We start from the raw sequence: 14928 nt of genomic DNA, 5'->3' as shown, positions 1-14928 counted from the left end.
CCAGGCCCCCCCAAAACCACCTGGGACCTTGGCTTGGTGGCACTTGGTGACGGGGGGGGGCACATGCTGTCACCGGTGGGGTCTGTGGGGAGCCCCGAGGTGGGCATCACCCTAGGGTGGCACTCTCTGCCCCATTGTTTGGGTGAGGGCTGTTGCCCACCCGTGCCACGAGTGTGGCAGTTCTCAGCACGCCTCGCCGCGGGCGCTCGGCATAGGAAATGCTCCCCGGGGAAACGGGCCCAACCTGTTTGCCACGGGCTGAGGCCGCTGCAGGAATGTGGGCGGTTGGCAGCCGCAGGCGGGTCCCTTGGGGACGCAACGCCCAGCCACCCGCACTCCCGCCCTCGGCACCCAGCCGCCCGCACGATGTTCCCGCTGCTCCTCCTGCTCCTGGCGACGGCCCACGGCCTGGGTGAGTCCGCCAACGCCATCGAGCTGGGCTGGGGGTCCCCGCTGTCCCCTGCTTGCGGGGGTCCCCTGTGCACGGGCACCGGGACCCCCCCTGGAGCCTGGAGGTACAGGACAGCTGATGCCCCCCCCATTCTGGGGGTCACCCCTCGTGTCCCTGGTGTCTGCTGGCACAGCGTGGGGTCCTCTGGGGTCTCGCAGGGGTGTCCCTCCGCGGGTGGTGGCACAGGGGTGTCTTTGCTTCCTCTTTTCATGAAACACGTTGTGTCTGAGACCAAAACGGGGGGCGAGAGGGGAGTGGGGGCCCCACAGCCGGGATCACAGGGCTCAGCTCCCTCCTGTCCCCATCCCCACACTGAGCTCCCAGCACCACTGCAGCCAGTGGGTCAGGGGCTGCAGTGGGGGCGGTCCGGACCCTCTGCTGCACCCCCCTTGGCTTGTCACTGCAGACGAGATGTCGTACACACCGACCCTGGCCAGCCCCAAGCTGGGGGGCCAGACGACCGCCTCCACCTTCGTGCTGGAGCAACCCCGCTGCGTCTTCAAGGTGCAAGACAGTGCCGTCATCTGGCTGGTGGTGGCTGTCCCCGAGGGTAGGTGGGGTGCAGCGAGGCCCTGGGGGGGCAGCCCCGGGCAGGGGTGTGCACAGGGCTCCCCCTGCCCCCCCGGGGTCCCTCCTCACCCCTGTCCCCATCCCTGCAGCTGTACCCAACTTCAACAACAGTGTGGGGCCAGGGACCCCGGAGAGGGCTTTTCAGGGGTTCCCCACCAACGCCCCTGCCTACATGACCCTCAACACCACCCTCCTCAACTACCCCTGCCCCAAACCCCCCGGGGAGATCACGGTGCTGCGTGTTGGCAGCGAGACCAACTGCATCAAGGATGAGATGAGACCCACCTGCAACGGCCCCCTGCCCGGTCCCGGGCCATACCGGTGAGCCTGCTCACGGGGACGTGCCCCCCGGGCCTGCTGACAGCCCCCCCCAGCTCAGGGACCGTGGCCAACCTCCCTTCCCATCCCAGGGTGAAGTTCCTTGCCCTGGAGGGCTCCGAGCCCGTGGCGCAGACAGCCTGGTCAGAGCCCATCACCCTGAGGACAGGTACCGCTGCCGGGGTGCTCGTCCTGCCCCTCGCACTCATCCTGCTGCCGGGGGGGGGGGGGGTGGGGTGGGGGGGGTGGTCCTGGGGGGCTGCACGCTGAGCACCAGCGGCTCGGGGTGCAGTGCTCCTGTGAGCAGCTGGGGAAACTGAGGCAGGGCGCTGCTGCGGGTCCTGCTGGGGTACGATGGCACCGTGCGATGTCACGCCGTGTTGGCACGGTGCATTTCCTCACGACCATTGCATCCTGCGCTTGCACGGCCCGTTGGCCCGCTGGGATTGCACACTGTGTTGGCACGTTGCATTTGCACCCTGCAATGGCGCACTGGGATCGCCCAGGAGCACACCGGGCCCCCCGCGCCGCCCCGGGGTGCGTGTGTTGCTCCCTCCCCTCCCGCTCTCTCCCCAGCCCGGCAGCCCGGCAGCACCCCAGCGATGGGCAGCGGGCACAGCGCCGGCATGATCGCTCTCACCTCCATCCTCTCCATCCTCTTCGCCATCCTGCTGGCCGGCCTGGTGGCCATGCTGGTCTTCTGGGGGTGAGTGCCACCCCCACGTCCCACCGCACCACCCAGGAGCCGTGATGGGTGCTGGGCACATGGGAGCAGCATCAGAGGGTGACACCAGCACCCCGTGGCCCCCACCCTCATCCCTCACACCCCCCCTTCCCTCCCCAGCTCGGATGCCTGCGGTGGCAGCAGCACCTTCAGCAAGCCAGAGGCGGTGACGGTGCGACGGTACAACACCCACCACGTCTACGACCAGCCGCCCGCCCGGCTCTGAGACCCCACCACGGCCCTTCGCTGCCTCCCCACCGCCCCCCCCGGCCCCACACCACCTCCCCGCCTGCTCCCGAGCCGGCCCTGCCAGCCCACGCTCCCCGGGGTGCCCTCACGATTGCACCACCCGTGTCAGTGGCACAGTGCCCACTGCCAGGGGGGGCACAGCCAGAGTTGCCCCATGGACCAGAGCCCAGGGGAGCCGCGATGGAATTGGAGATTAAAAGCCTTTCCGCATGCTTTGCGCCCAGCCTCTGCCTCCTGTTTGTGACCCCCCCCGGGAATGGCACCTGCTGAAACCTCACCACCTCCAGCAGCCCCCAGGAAAAGCCCCTTGGCCCCGTCCCCGTGTCCCCACACAGGGCTCTGAGCCCCATCCCTGGGTGGGCAACGGCTGCTGCCCAGGGCAGGATGGGGGTCAGGGACGCACTGGAGTGGCAGAAGTATTTTCGCACCCAGCTTGGGGCGTGCGGTGCCACCTGCACCCACTTCGAATGGGGAAAATTCCCCAGGGCGCGAGGCAGAGGGGAGCCTGCCCCCCCAACAGCCCCGGCGCTGGGGTGAGGGGCACAGAAATGCCTCCAGGAGTGGGTAGGGAGGTATGGGGGGGTGTTTCTCCCCATTCTCCTTCACCCCACAGTGATTTCTCTCTGCCCCAAAACCAGAGGAGGCAGAACTGGCCCAATCCTGCCCAGGTGCTGCTGATATTCCCCTGTTAGCCACGGGATGGCAAGAGGGGACCAGCAGCCCAAGTCCCTGATCCTGCTCTGAGGGATGTGGGGGCCTGATCCTGCACGGGGTGGGGGGGGGCTGTGGTGGGCCTGATCCTGTACCAGGACTGTGGGGGGCCAGATCCAGCATTCCTGATCCTGCACCAGGGTGGGGGTCCCTGATGCTGCACTGGGGGACGTGGGGCCTGATCCTGCATTGGGGTTGTGGGTGACCTGATCCTGCTGACTGGGCAGGATGAGACCCCCTTGGTGCTGAGGAAGAGGAGGATGCAGAGCCCTGCAGGGTGGCCCTGCCCCCCTTTGAGTGGGGCTGGGGCAGGTACACATGCACATCAGGTACACACACCTGCATATACAGATGCACATATATATATATATATATATAAAAAAAAAAATTTTCCGTGGGCGCTGTGCAAAGGGCAGCATCACATTTGTACCCGATCCATGGTCACAGCGCCCTTACCAGGGTGTCCTTACGCTGCCTGGGGGGGGTTAGTAACCTGCCGAGGGACGGTGTCATCTGGCAGACGCAGTCCCCGCTCTGTCCCACCCCCGGCCCCTGCAATGACACACCCGTTTCACCCGCAAAGCGGCTCCGAGTGCCTGGGGGGGGGGGGGTGGTGGTGTTTGTCCCCTGTCACCGGGTGCTGGTGGGGATGGGACACGAGGCCCCGGCCACGTGCGGGGTTGGACCCGGGACATGGGGCGGGGTGCGAGCGATGGTGGGGGGGGACCGCACCCTGTCCCCTGTGCGGGGGAGGCAGAGGAGCAGTGTGTCCCCGCAGTGTACCCGCTGTGTCCTGGCAGTGTCCCCGAGTGTCCCCACAGTGTCCTTGCTGTGTCCCCACAGTGTCCCCGCAGTGTCCCTGCACTGTACCCACTGTGTCCCCGCAGTGTCCCCGCAGTGTCCCCGCAGTGTACCCGCTGTGTCCCCACAGTGTACCCGCAGTGTACCCGCTGTGTCCCCACAGTGTCCCCGCAGTGTCCCCGCACTGTACCCACTGTGTCCCCGCAGTGTCCCCGCAGTGTCCCCGCAGTGTCCCCGCTGTGTCCCCGCAGTGTCCCCGCGGCCGCCGGGCGCAAATGCCAAGGCCCGGCGGTGTCTGTGGCGCGGCCCTGAGCCCAGCTTTGGGTGCCGGGAGAGTCCTCGCGCTGAGGCGGCTCTGGCAGGAGGGGTCCCCCCTCCTGTATTTATGCCACTAAGCCCCCCCCGAAATGCCACCGGATCCCCCGGGGGTGCTGAAACCGCGGAGGGGGGGGCAGTGCTTAAAAAAAAGGAGTTCAGAAAGGAAGCAAAAGGTGGGGTTTTGGGGCGCAGGTTCGTGGGGGGAGCCGGGGGCAGCGGGGACACAATGTGGGTCCGGTCCTTAATTGCCAGCCCAGGCACCCCCGGGGCTGCAGCGCCCTGGGGCCGGTCCCGGGGCTGAGCGGGACCGAGCGGGGGGGCCCAACGGGACCCGCGGCAGCGTGCTGTGACCCCGGGCCCGCCCAGCCCCGCCCACACCCGCTCAAGCCCCGCCCACATCACCTCAGCCCCGCCCATTCCCGCTCAGGCTCCACCCCCTGGCTGACAGCACAGGGGCTCACCCAATCGCCACCGCGAAAGGGCTTCCAGCCACGCCCCTTCTCCCGCCCCGCGCTTTGATTGGCGGCCGCCGGCGCCGGCCCGCACATGGGCTCGGGGCAGGGTGGCCGCCGGTTCGAGGCTTGGCTCGGCTCCGCTGCTCGCCCGTCCGCCCTCCCGCTCGCCATGGCGCGGCGGAGCGCGCTCTCCATCCGCATCGTGGAGGGGAGGAACCTGCCTGCCAAGGACATGTGAGTGTCCCCGGGGAGCCGGCAGGGGTTTGAGGGGGAGCACCCCGGGAGAGAGCCCCCCCTGCCCCCCACAACAGGTCCCTGCGCTTTGGGGATACCTCCCCAGGGTGGCTTTGGGGTGTCCCCCTTGTTTTGGGGGCTTGTCCAGAATGGCTTGGGGTCCCCCCAGCAGTGCCTGTGTTTTGGGGGGTTCCCTCCAGGATGACTTTGGGGTCCCTTTGCATTGGGGGTTCCCCCCAGCATGGCTTTGGGGTGTCCCCCCAGCAGTGTGTGTACTTTGGGGATTCTCCCCAGGGTGGCTTTGGGATCCCCCTTGCTTTGGGGGTTCCCCCCACATTAGCTTGGGTGCCCCCAGCAGTTCTCGGTGCTTTGAGGGCTCCCTCAGGAGTGATGTCCCCCCTAATTGGGACATACCCTCTAGGATGGCTTTGAGGTTCCCTCCCAGGAGCACCCAGTGCTGTGTGGTGCCCCCGGCAGTGCTTTAGGGTACCCCAAGCACTTTGGGGGGCTCCCCCTGTGCTGCCATGGGTCAGGGCAGCCCCCACCATGCACTCCCCCTCCTGCAGCTGATCCCTGGAGCTGGGTCCTTTGCAGGGACCCCGGGACATGAAGCAGGACCCCCGGTAAGGCTGTCCCCCAAAAGGAGCAGGGAGGAGCCCTGGTGCTCTGGCCCCTGTCACCACTCCGTTCCCAGCCCTGGCTCAAGCCCACCTGGCTGCAGTCCAGGGGGTTCTGCTGGCAGCCCCTTGGGTCGGGCTTCCCCTCCTTGGCAGCCCCCCAAGGGCTGCCCACATGTCCCAGCATTATTCTCATCGCTCTGATCCTTATGGGGTGGGATGTGGGGACAGCGTTGGGGTGGGATGGAGGGATGGCATTGGGGTGGCCCCCAGCCACCAAGGCAGCAGAGGAGCACTCAGCAGCCGGGCAGGGTCAGGGCTGCTAGAAAACCAGCAAAAATCCCTGCAGCCGTCATGGAAAAAGAGGATAAACAAGGAAAGAAACATGACTTTTTTTTTTTTTTCTTTTTGCTTTTTTTAAATCCCATGTGTCAGGGCCTGATTTTTAAATCCCTTGGCATAACTCCCTGCCGGGAGCTCAAACCAGCGTGAGAAGGCTCTGGTTTTTAGGAGAGCGTGTTGCAGAAAGCTGCTGTGTGATAATGCCTTGAGCGGAGCTTTCCAGAGCGCAGGCTTTGGGACGCGGCTTTGGGCAGGGAGGGAAACCCGAGCGCAGGACCCGTCACGCTCACCTGCTGCTGCCTGACCTTGGCCGTGTCTGGCTGCCGTCCCCCTCCCCTGTGGACAGGGGCTTGTGAGATCTGGTTCCTCTGCTCTGCCCTGGCACAGCCTCTGGAATCAGCACCGGTTTCCCCAGGGAAAATCCCTCTGCGGGGTGTCAACAGCAACCCCAGGCATGTTTGCAGGTCAGACGCTCCTTGCAAGCACCCATGGGTGATGGGGCACCCCCAAACCCCTGTGGGGCCCCCCCAGCTCTTGCAGGATTCAGCACAAGGAATTGCAGGAGCAGGATTTGGCCAGTGTTGCTGTGGTTTGTGACCCCCCTGGTGCCCCCCTGTTCCCAGGAGCTGTGCCACTGGCAGCCCCCTCCTCTCCCTGGGCAGCAGCAGTGTGATTTCAGTGGGGTTTAGCCCCCCATGCCAGCCTCCGGGTCGCTGTGCCCACAGGTCTCCCACCTCCTCCCAGTTCAGAGGAGCTGCTGTTTGGTTTTGCCTTCCAAGCCTGCGCCCGCCCAGCACAGGGCTGGGCACTGTGCAGCCATGAAACCACGAAACTGCCCATAAAGAGGCAGGAAACCTGCTCCTGCTTTCGCCCTCCGGCACGTCACTGCCCAATGCTGGGGCCAAAACCCAGGCAGGCAGGACATGCTGCAGCAGCTCCAGCTCAGCCCCAGGTGGGCTCTGCCCCTGTCCCCCCTCAGGATGCAGTGACAGTATGAGCTCCCTCCCAGCTGAGTGTTGGAAAATCCTCCTCTGCATCTTCATTGCTGGAAAGCAAGAAAAATTATCTGCTTTATTTTATTTTATTGTCTGCCGTGCCAAGGGCTGGGCGAAGCAGCGCCGCTGTCTATACAAGTGAATTTTTAATCACAAAACTCAGTGCCTCAGCCCCCGGTGCTGCCTGCTGGGATGGATGGCTGCGGGAAGCACGCATGTTTATTTCCTCCCCCCCCTTATTTATACTGTGCCATCAATCTTTAAAGCTTCAGTGTTCATTTCCTCTTTTTAAAGCCCAATCTTCCCCTTTCCTAGCTCCTTCCGCTGCACTAGACCCCCAGTCTCGCCTCCTGTGGCCACCCGTGCTGACGTGAAGGGGCCAGAGTGGGTGGCTGAAGCAAGCCGTGCTCTGTGAGGCGTCGGCAGGATGCCCAGTGCCCACTGAGAGCCTGAAAGTTTTATAAACCTCTTCCCCTGACATCTCCCAGGCACTGGTTAGCATCCAGGGACGGTGATGCCATGCAGACGATGCCACCCAGTGCGGTGCTGGGTTTCCTGTCTGCCTTTGGAGCGGGGATTTATCCCCCTCTGATTCAGACTGTGGGCTCCCCAGCAGCTTGGGCACCTCCTGCAGCCCGTGGAGGATGGATTTTGGCCGCCCTGTGTTTTAATCCCTGGAGCACACAGCACCCAAGTACTGCACAGGCAGCTTCATGGCACCCTGCGTCCCAGGGGATGTGGAGCAGCCCGTGTGCTCGAAACGTCCCCATGTTGGGGACAAGGTTTTCCTGCTTCTGGCATCAAGGCAGCTCCCATCTGAAGCCTGCCCTCGTTGCTGGGCACGGCTCAGGCAGGCAGATGTTCCCTTTCTGCCTGCATGCTTCCTGCCCACTTCATGGTTTGCATAAGGCAGGAAATGTCAGCAACAGGCTCTGGTTAATGGTGCTTCATCCACTGCTCTCATTAAAACCCTCTCAGGAGGCTGGTGGGAGATGGGAGCGGGCAGGCAGAAAGCTGCTCCGAGCAACCTGCCTGTGCTGCCAGCACCACGCGTGGCCCAAAATGCCTGGAGTGCCTGGTGATGGGGGTGCCTGGGAGGCACAACCCAGAGAAACCCCCCCCTGGTGGGGAGCACCCCAAAATCTTTTAATCCCCCACCGAGCAGCTGGGTCTCTCAACCTCTCTTGTTTTGGGATGGGAAAATCGCTCTGTGTTTGGGGTCCCCAAAGCCCCACCTATGCGCTCCCCCCCTTCTCTGGGGCACTCGTGGCTGGCTGATGAATGCCGCCAGGATCAGCGTTAATGAGTAACCGTGCTCGGAGCGAGCTGCTCTGCGCCGGCTGCCTGCGGGACGGTAGCCACAACCTTTCCACTCTCTTGGCCAGCACCTGGGTCTTGCCGGCTCCTCTGCTTCTGGCTGGAGCCCCCCCACTGCCTGTAACTGAGTCACCTCATTTCTGATGAACTGGGGCAATAAGCTGTAAAATGGTGATTTATTTTTTTTTTTTGGCAGCAGCACGCAGGACTGATGACTTGGGTTCTCCCCGGGGAGGAAACGGTGTCAGAGCATTGTGGTGGCTGCCAACAGCCTGCGGTCACCATGGCACACGCTGCCTGCCCTTCGCACCCTCTGCGTCACTGGGGGTGTCCCCAGGGATGTCCCCATCCCTACGGAGGTGTTGGGGCTCTGGGTACACCCCAGGGCTGGAGGAGGCTGCTGTGGCCTTGCTCCCAGTGTGTGCAATGGGGCTGCGGGTGCCTGGAGCCATTTCGGGGGAAGGGTGGGTTTTGTTTGTTCTTCATCTTCCGATTTGGAAGAGAAAAGCCGCTTTCAGCTGCCAGCAGGATGCGGTGGCCGGACACAGTCAGGGATGTGTTTCCCCAGGCTGGGAGCAAAGCCGGGGTCACCACATACCTGTAGCCGTAGCCAAATCCACCCGCTGAAGCCTTTGGCTTCTGAGGGTGCCTCTGTGCCCCAGCACCCCATAGCCCTGGGGTGTCCCTACAAGGGGCACCTGCGAGGTCCCACCTCTGTGAGACGGGTTTGCCAGGGCTGAAGGCTTTGGTTGCCCATGACCATGAGAGCCCCACGGGGTTGCGGCGGGGGGCCAGGGCTGTGGCTGACAGTGCTGACAGAGCTGTGCCCTTCTAGCATGGGGAGCAGTGACCCGTACTGCATCGTGAAGATCGATGATGAGACCATCATCAGGTGAGTGGCTCCATGTCCCTGGCTGGTCCCAAACCTGTCAGCACACCCGGCTCCTGGCGGGTTCCTCCATCTACCCTGCTGCAGGCACAATATTATAATTATTGTTACTATTATTATTGTTATTATTGTTATTATTCCCTGCTTCGGGCTGAGCTACTCCTCCAGACACAGGCTGTGGTGTCTAAGAGCTCATGGCCACCCCATGTCTTGCCAGCCCAGAGCCACAAGACAGGACAGGGACTGATCCCCTGCCCCAACTGAGGGTTCAGAACTGTGGGTGCTGCCCCCAGCCATGTGTCACCAAAAGCTGTGAAGCTCCCAGGACTGGGGAGGTGGGGAGTGCCCCAGCAAGGGAGCCCCATCCCACCCTATCACCAGTTCTGTCTGCCCTGCAGGACTGCCACGGTGTGGAAGACGCTGTCCCCATTCTGGGGGGAGGAATACGAGGTGCACCTCCAGCCCACCTTTCACAGCGTCTCCATCTACGTCATGGATGAGGATGCACTCAGGTACGGGCAGGTTGGCTGTGGGGTGGTGGGGGCTCGGCGTGGGACTGGGAGGTTGCTGGCTTTGGCTGCCTGCATGCTCAACCCCATTGTAGACACTGGAGACTCCACACCTGGCTGTGCTTTGGGACATAAATGGGTGAAGTTATTTCCCGAGGTTATTTTCTAGCTGGCAGCAAGGGGCAGCTGACACACTCCGTGGGAACAGAAGCACCACAATGGCCCCAGCCCAGGACACCCAAGGCACTTTGTCCCCCTGAAATGCTTGGCAGGGGGTGTCCTGCTTGGGGCCTGATGGGGTGGGGGGGGGCTGCAATCCCACGCCATGTCCTCCTGGTTTTTGTTTTCCAGCCATGATGATGTTATTGGGAAGGTCTGCATCACCCGGGACATGCTGGCGGAGCACCCCAAGGGTAGGGGGATGGGTGGCTGGGAGGGTCCCAGTGGGGACCCGTCTCCTACCCCTGCAACAAGCTGGTCCTGAGGGCCCCCCCGAGGACCCCCCCCATGAGTGTGGCCCCTTTTCCCACAGGTTTCAGCGGCTGGATGAGCCTCAGCGAGGTGGACCCCGACGAGGAGGTGCAGGGGGAGATCCACCTGCGGGTGGAGGTCCCAGGGAGCCAGGACAGCCGGCGGGTGCTGTGCTGCACCGTGCTGGAGGCCAGGTGAGGAGGGGACACGGGGGTGGCAGGAGGCTGCGTGGGCAGCTCCGTGACTCAGTTTCCCCTCTGTATCAGGGTCTTCTCAGTTATCCTCCCTTGGGCACAGAGCATCCTCCCCACCACCCAACAGCTGACAGGGCTCCTGGGGCAGGGTCCACCCCATCTGCTGGGCTTTAGGACGTGCATCTTGAGATGCCAGGGGACTGAGGAGGGGAGTGGGTGCCCGTAGGTATTTTGGGAGGTCGCTGGCAAATTCCTCCTCTTCTCGGCAGGGACTTGGCCAGGAAGGATCGGAATGGCGCCTCCGACCCCTTTGTCCGCTTGCGCTACAACGGGAAGGTGCAGGAGAGCACTGTGAGTGTGGCTTCAGTTTGTTGTGATCCCCCAACCTGCTGGTGGTGCAGGTGAAATCATCCCACTGGGAAGTCTGGACCTCGGCCAGGAGCCATCCCTGTCCCCCAGCATCCCCAGCCTGGTGTCCCTGAGGGGGGCCCGTTGGATCCACCCAGCGAGGAGGGATGAAGCCATTGTCTTTCCAGGTGGTCAAGAAATCCTGCTACCCCCGCTGGAACGAGACCTTCGAGTTCGAGCTAGCTGAGCCTGCAGGGGAGAAGCTGTGTGTGGAGGTGTGGGACTGGGACCTGGTTGGCAGGAATGACTTCCTAGGCAAGGTGAGCCCCCAAACCCCGTCACAGATGCTGGGGGGCCTGCCCGCCTGCCTGCCCGACCCCCTCCTGCCTTCCCCTCCCAGGTGGTGTTCAGTGTCCCGGGGCTGGAGGCAGCTGGGCAAGAGGAGGGCTGGTTCAGGCTGCAGCCCGACAAGTCCAAGCCGAGGGAGGACGAGTGAGTCTCAGGATGGGGGGTTGGGGTGTGACAGGGGTGGTGCCCACAGGGGCATTCCCCAGTGGGGGTTATTCCTGGGAAGTGCCATCCCTTTGGAGGGGCAGCTCCTGGAAATGCCCTTGTCTGGGAGAGGGGGCAAGTGCAGGGCAGCCACACCTGCCTGCACAGGCTTTCCTGGTCTGTCGGGCCACCTCCTGCTTGGTGAAGTACTTCTCCCTCCCTCTACCCCGCCACCCTGTGCTCCTGCAGGCACCAGGGCAGCCTGGGCTCGCTGCAGCTGCAGGTGAGGCTGCGGGACGAGACGGTGCTGCCCTCTCACTGCTACCAGCCCCTGGTCCAGCTCCTGTGCCAGGAGGTGAAGTCGGGCCGCCAGGTGAGGGGTCTGTGCAGAGCCCTGGTGGGGCACCCACCTTCCTCCAGCTCTCTGCCAGGACATGCATCTCCCTCGGGCCATCATGTTGCGGTGCTTCTCCCCACCAGGACGGCCAAGTCCACCTGGTCACCCTCCTGGATGAAACCACCACAGCCGAGTGCCGTCAGGAGGTCGCCGTCAACTTGGTCAGACTCTTCCTAGGCCAAGGGCTGGTCAAGGAGTTTCTGGACCTGCTCTTCGAGCTGGAGCTGGCCAAGCCCTGTAAGGCTGGAGCGGGGAGTGGAGCTGGAGCTTCCAACCATCTCCTGGGGCTGCAAAACCTCTGGGACCTTGCGTGGTGATTTTTTGGGGGGTGATGGTTGAGGTTCAGCCATCGCACAGTGCTCTGGGTGGGAACCTGTTGGGTTCATCCTCACAGGCTGAGGTTGGCGAGGTTGGTGGAGGAGCAGGTGGTTTGGGGGTTAGGAAATCCCTGTAACTCTCATGGAAATGGCTGGGGATGGAGGGCACAACCCCTGTAAATGTCCCCCATGATTGCAGCTGCCTGGTGGGTGACCTGTGGCTGTCCCCCAGGCCACAGACCCTCTCCTGTTTCACAGGTGAGCCCAACACTCTGTTCCGGAGTAACTCTCTGGCCTCAAAGTCGATGGAGTCCTTCCTCAAGGTGCCACACTGCCCAAAACCTGCTCTTCCCACATCACCCTGGCTCTGGGCTGTCCCTCCCGGGGCTGGTTCCCAGGGGGAGTACTGGAGGGCTGGTGGGGCTGTGTTTGTCTTCTCCTGGGGCTGGGAGGTTGGAGAAAATCCCTTGGGTGACCCTTATCAGGCAGCCTGGGGGTGTCAGGTGCCAAACCTGTGGCTGTGCCCCCTGTCACTGTCCCCTACACGGTCCCTCGGCAGGTGACAGGGATGCTGTACCTGCACACCGTCCTGGGATCCACCATCACTCGCGTGTTCGAGGAGAAGAAGTACGTGGAGCTGGACCCTGGCAAGGTGGAGGTCAAGGACGTCGGGTAAGGGACACACGGGGTGGTGGGGCAGGGGGACCCCAGCCGTGGGGCTGATGGTGCTGGTGCCCACAGGTGCTCGGGGCTGCACCGGGTGCAGACAGAGGGTGAGGTGATTGAGCAGGGCCGCCAGCACCTCCAGTCCTATCTGGGCGAGCTGCTGGATGCCATCGTCAAGTCAGCCCCGGCGTGTCCCCCCATCATCCGCGCTGCTTTCCGGCAGCTCTTCCGGCGCGTCGGGGAGCGCTTCCCCCAGCACCAGGTTGGGCTGCGGCAGGGGAGGAACCGGGGGGGTCAATCGGGGATGTCCCCAGGGGATGGGGTGCACTGGGTGCAGTCCCCAGCTTTGGTTGATGGGGTCCCCTCTTGGGCATGGGGGCAGCCCCCCAGGGATGGGACCCAAGGGGACAGCAGGGCCGTGCTGCACCCAGACAGCAACCCCGGTGCTGGAAGGCAGCCCCCATGTCCCTGGTGCATCGATGTATGCGGTGCCCGGGCATGTCCTGCTCTGGTACAGACCCTCACACGTCTCCCTCCGCCTCGGTCGGCTACAGCACGCCAAGTTCGTGGCCGTCACCAGCTTCCTCTGCCTCCGCTTCTTCTCGCCGGCCATCATGACCCCCAAGCTCTTCCACCTGCGGGAGACACACGCCGACGCACGCACCAGCCGCACGCTGCTGCTCCTGGCCAAGGTGGGACCGGGGAGGATGTGGTGGGGGTAGCGGTGTCACCCAGGTGGGGTTTTTTTGGAGTGCTCAGTTGCTTCCCAGTGGGGAGAGCTGGGTCGGTGACACTGCCGTCCCTGGGGGTCTGCAGGCTGTCCAGATGGTGGGCAACATGGAGCCGGTGGCCGGGCGGGCCAAGGAGTCCTGGCTGGCCCCGCTGCTGCCCGCCCTGCAGCAGGGCATCGCCCAGATGAAGGACTTCATTGCCCGGTTGGTGGGGACAGAGGAAGAGGAGGAGGAGGAGGAAGGTGAAGGGCGGCTGCTGGGCCCCCCCACCGCAGTGGTGAAAGAGGGGCCACTCTTTGTCCACAAGACGCGGGGCAAGGGACCGCTGCTTGCTGCCGCTGCCAAGAAGCTCCACTTCTGCCTCACCGGGGAAGCCCTCAGCTTCGGGAAGAGCCCCGGCGCTGAGGTGAGGGAGTGCCAGGGGGACGGTGGGGGTGGCAGCGGGGTGGCCCTGACCCCCTGTGTGTGTGTGTGTATGTCCCCCATCAGCGTAGCGGCGCCATCGCCCTGGCTGACATCCTCGCGGCCGAGAAGGTGGAGGAGAAGAGCTTCGGGAACTCCTACGTCATGCAGGTGGTCTACATGGATGCAGGCGGGCAGCAGGAGACAGCCTACCTCCAGTGCAAGGTGGGACCGGGGGGAACACATACAGAGGGGTGTCACAGCCTGGGACCCCCCCTCACCGCTCCCACCCCCCCCGCAGTGTGTCAACGACCTGAACCAGTGGCTGTCAGCCCTGCGCAAGGTGTGTGTCAACAACCCCCGCGTGCTCCGCACCTACCACCCCGGTGTCTTCCGCGGGGACAAGTGGAGCTGCTGCCACCAGAGGCAGAGGACAGGTACCGGGGTGGGCACCCTGGACCCCCGCGGGGGTGCCGGTGGTGTGTCCCCACCCCCCTGCCATCGTGAGCCCACTGTCCCGCAGGGCTGGGGTGCGACCGGACCCGGCACGGTGTCACCCTCCAGGACTGGACTGACCCCCTGGACCCCGCAGCGGAGGCGCAACGCCTCTTCCACCACCTCCAGGGCCTCCGAGGGACCCTCAGGTGAGCCCCTGTCCTGAGGGGGCCCCCCCACACCCCCCAGCTCCTACCAAGGGCCTGTCCCTCTCCTCTCTTCCCCAGGGAAAAGTACTGGGAGCTGCTGGAGCCGGAGGATGGCCAAAACGGCCCCCGGTGTGAAGGTAGGTTTGGGGTGGGATTTTGGGGACCGCACTGGGGATGCTGTGGTTGGGACATGTCCTGGGGTTTGTGGGGGGGTCTGTGGTAGTTGTGGGGTGACCCCTTGGGGTCTCACTGCTGCTCCCCCACTCCTGCAGGTGCCCCCCTGCCCGAGGGGCTGAGCCGGCTCTTCGGGGTGCTGGGGGACCTGGAGGGCTGCCACCGCCTGGCGCAGCCCCCGGCCCCCCCGACCCCCACCCTGCTGCAGCTGCAGACATGAGGGGTCCGGTGGCCCGGCCCCCCCTCGGGAGTCAGTGTCCCCATGCCTTGGGGACCACAGTGGTGGCAATAAAGGCACTTTGTACCCTGTGGCCCTGTCCTATCCGTCGCTGGTGGGGACGCTGCTGCCCACGGGGCCGGGCGCTGGTGGCTTGGGGGTGGGGGGCAGTTAAAGCTCTGCTGGTGGCAGCCTTGGTGGTGCTACTGGTGGTGGCACTGCTGCCATCACTGATGGCCCTCCTGGTGCCATTGCTAGTGGTGGTGTCACTGGGGGTTCTGCTGGTGGCCTGGGGAAGGTTCTGCTGGTGACAGCACTGGTGGTGCTACTGAGGGTGGCACCAGGTGCCATCACTGGTGGTGACATCACCGGTGA

At 64.2% G+C, this 14928-nt stretch overlaps 2 protein-coding genes across 3 annotated transcripts; both read left to right on the top strand.

Annotated features, from left to right (window-relative positions):
• The first annotated feature begins 336 nt into the window (after positions 1-336).
• On the top strand, positions 337-2529 carry LOC141952547 (uroplakin-3b-like protein 1). Its single transcript, XM_074890131.1, has 6 exons — positions 337-412; positions 858-1001; positions 1111-1342; positions 1432-1508; positions 1916-2045; positions 2184-2529. Exons 1-6 carry the CDS (start codon positions 367-369, stop codon positions 2287-2289), a joined length of 735 nt encoding a protein of 244 aa, XP_074746232.1. The 5' UTR covers positions 337-366; the 3' UTR covers positions 2290-2529.
• A 2159-nt stretch (positions 2530-4688) lies between these two features.
• LOC141952540 (ras GTPase-activating protein 4-like) lies at positions 4689-14647 on the top strand. Of its 2 annotated transcripts, XM_074890113.1 has the most exons (20): positions 4689-4831; positions 8938-8994; positions 9390-9503; positions 9852-9913; positions 10033-10165; positions 10435-10516; positions 10702-10833; positions 10914-11005; positions 11255-11378; positions 11486-11639; positions 11978-12042; positions 12279-12391; positions 12461-12647; positions 12940-13077; positions 13202-13522; positions 13606-13743; positions 13820-13955; positions 14042-14162; positions 14241-14299; positions 14435-14647. In XM_074890113.1, exons 1-20 carry the CDS (start codon positions 4689-4691, stop codon positions 14554-14556), a joined length of 2493 nt encoding a protein of 830 aa, XP_074746214.1. In that variant the 3' UTR covers positions 14557-14647. The 2 variants fall into 2 exon arrangements, with proteins under 2 accessions (XP_074746214.1, XP_074746215.1); XM_074890114.1 differs by lacking the exons at positions 11978-12042; positions 12461-12647.
• Positions 14648-14928: the final 281 nt, after the last annotated feature.

The sequence above is a fragment of the Strix uralensis genome, chromosome 20 (assembly GCF_047716275.1).
Source record: "Strix uralensis isolate ZFMK-TIS-50842 chromosome 20, bStrUra1, whole genome shotgun sequence".
Lineage (NCBI taxonomy): Eukaryota > Metazoa > Chordata > Aves > Strigiformes > Strigidae > Strix > Strix uralensis.
This window is presented reverse-complemented; position numbering and strand designations above follow the sequence as displayed.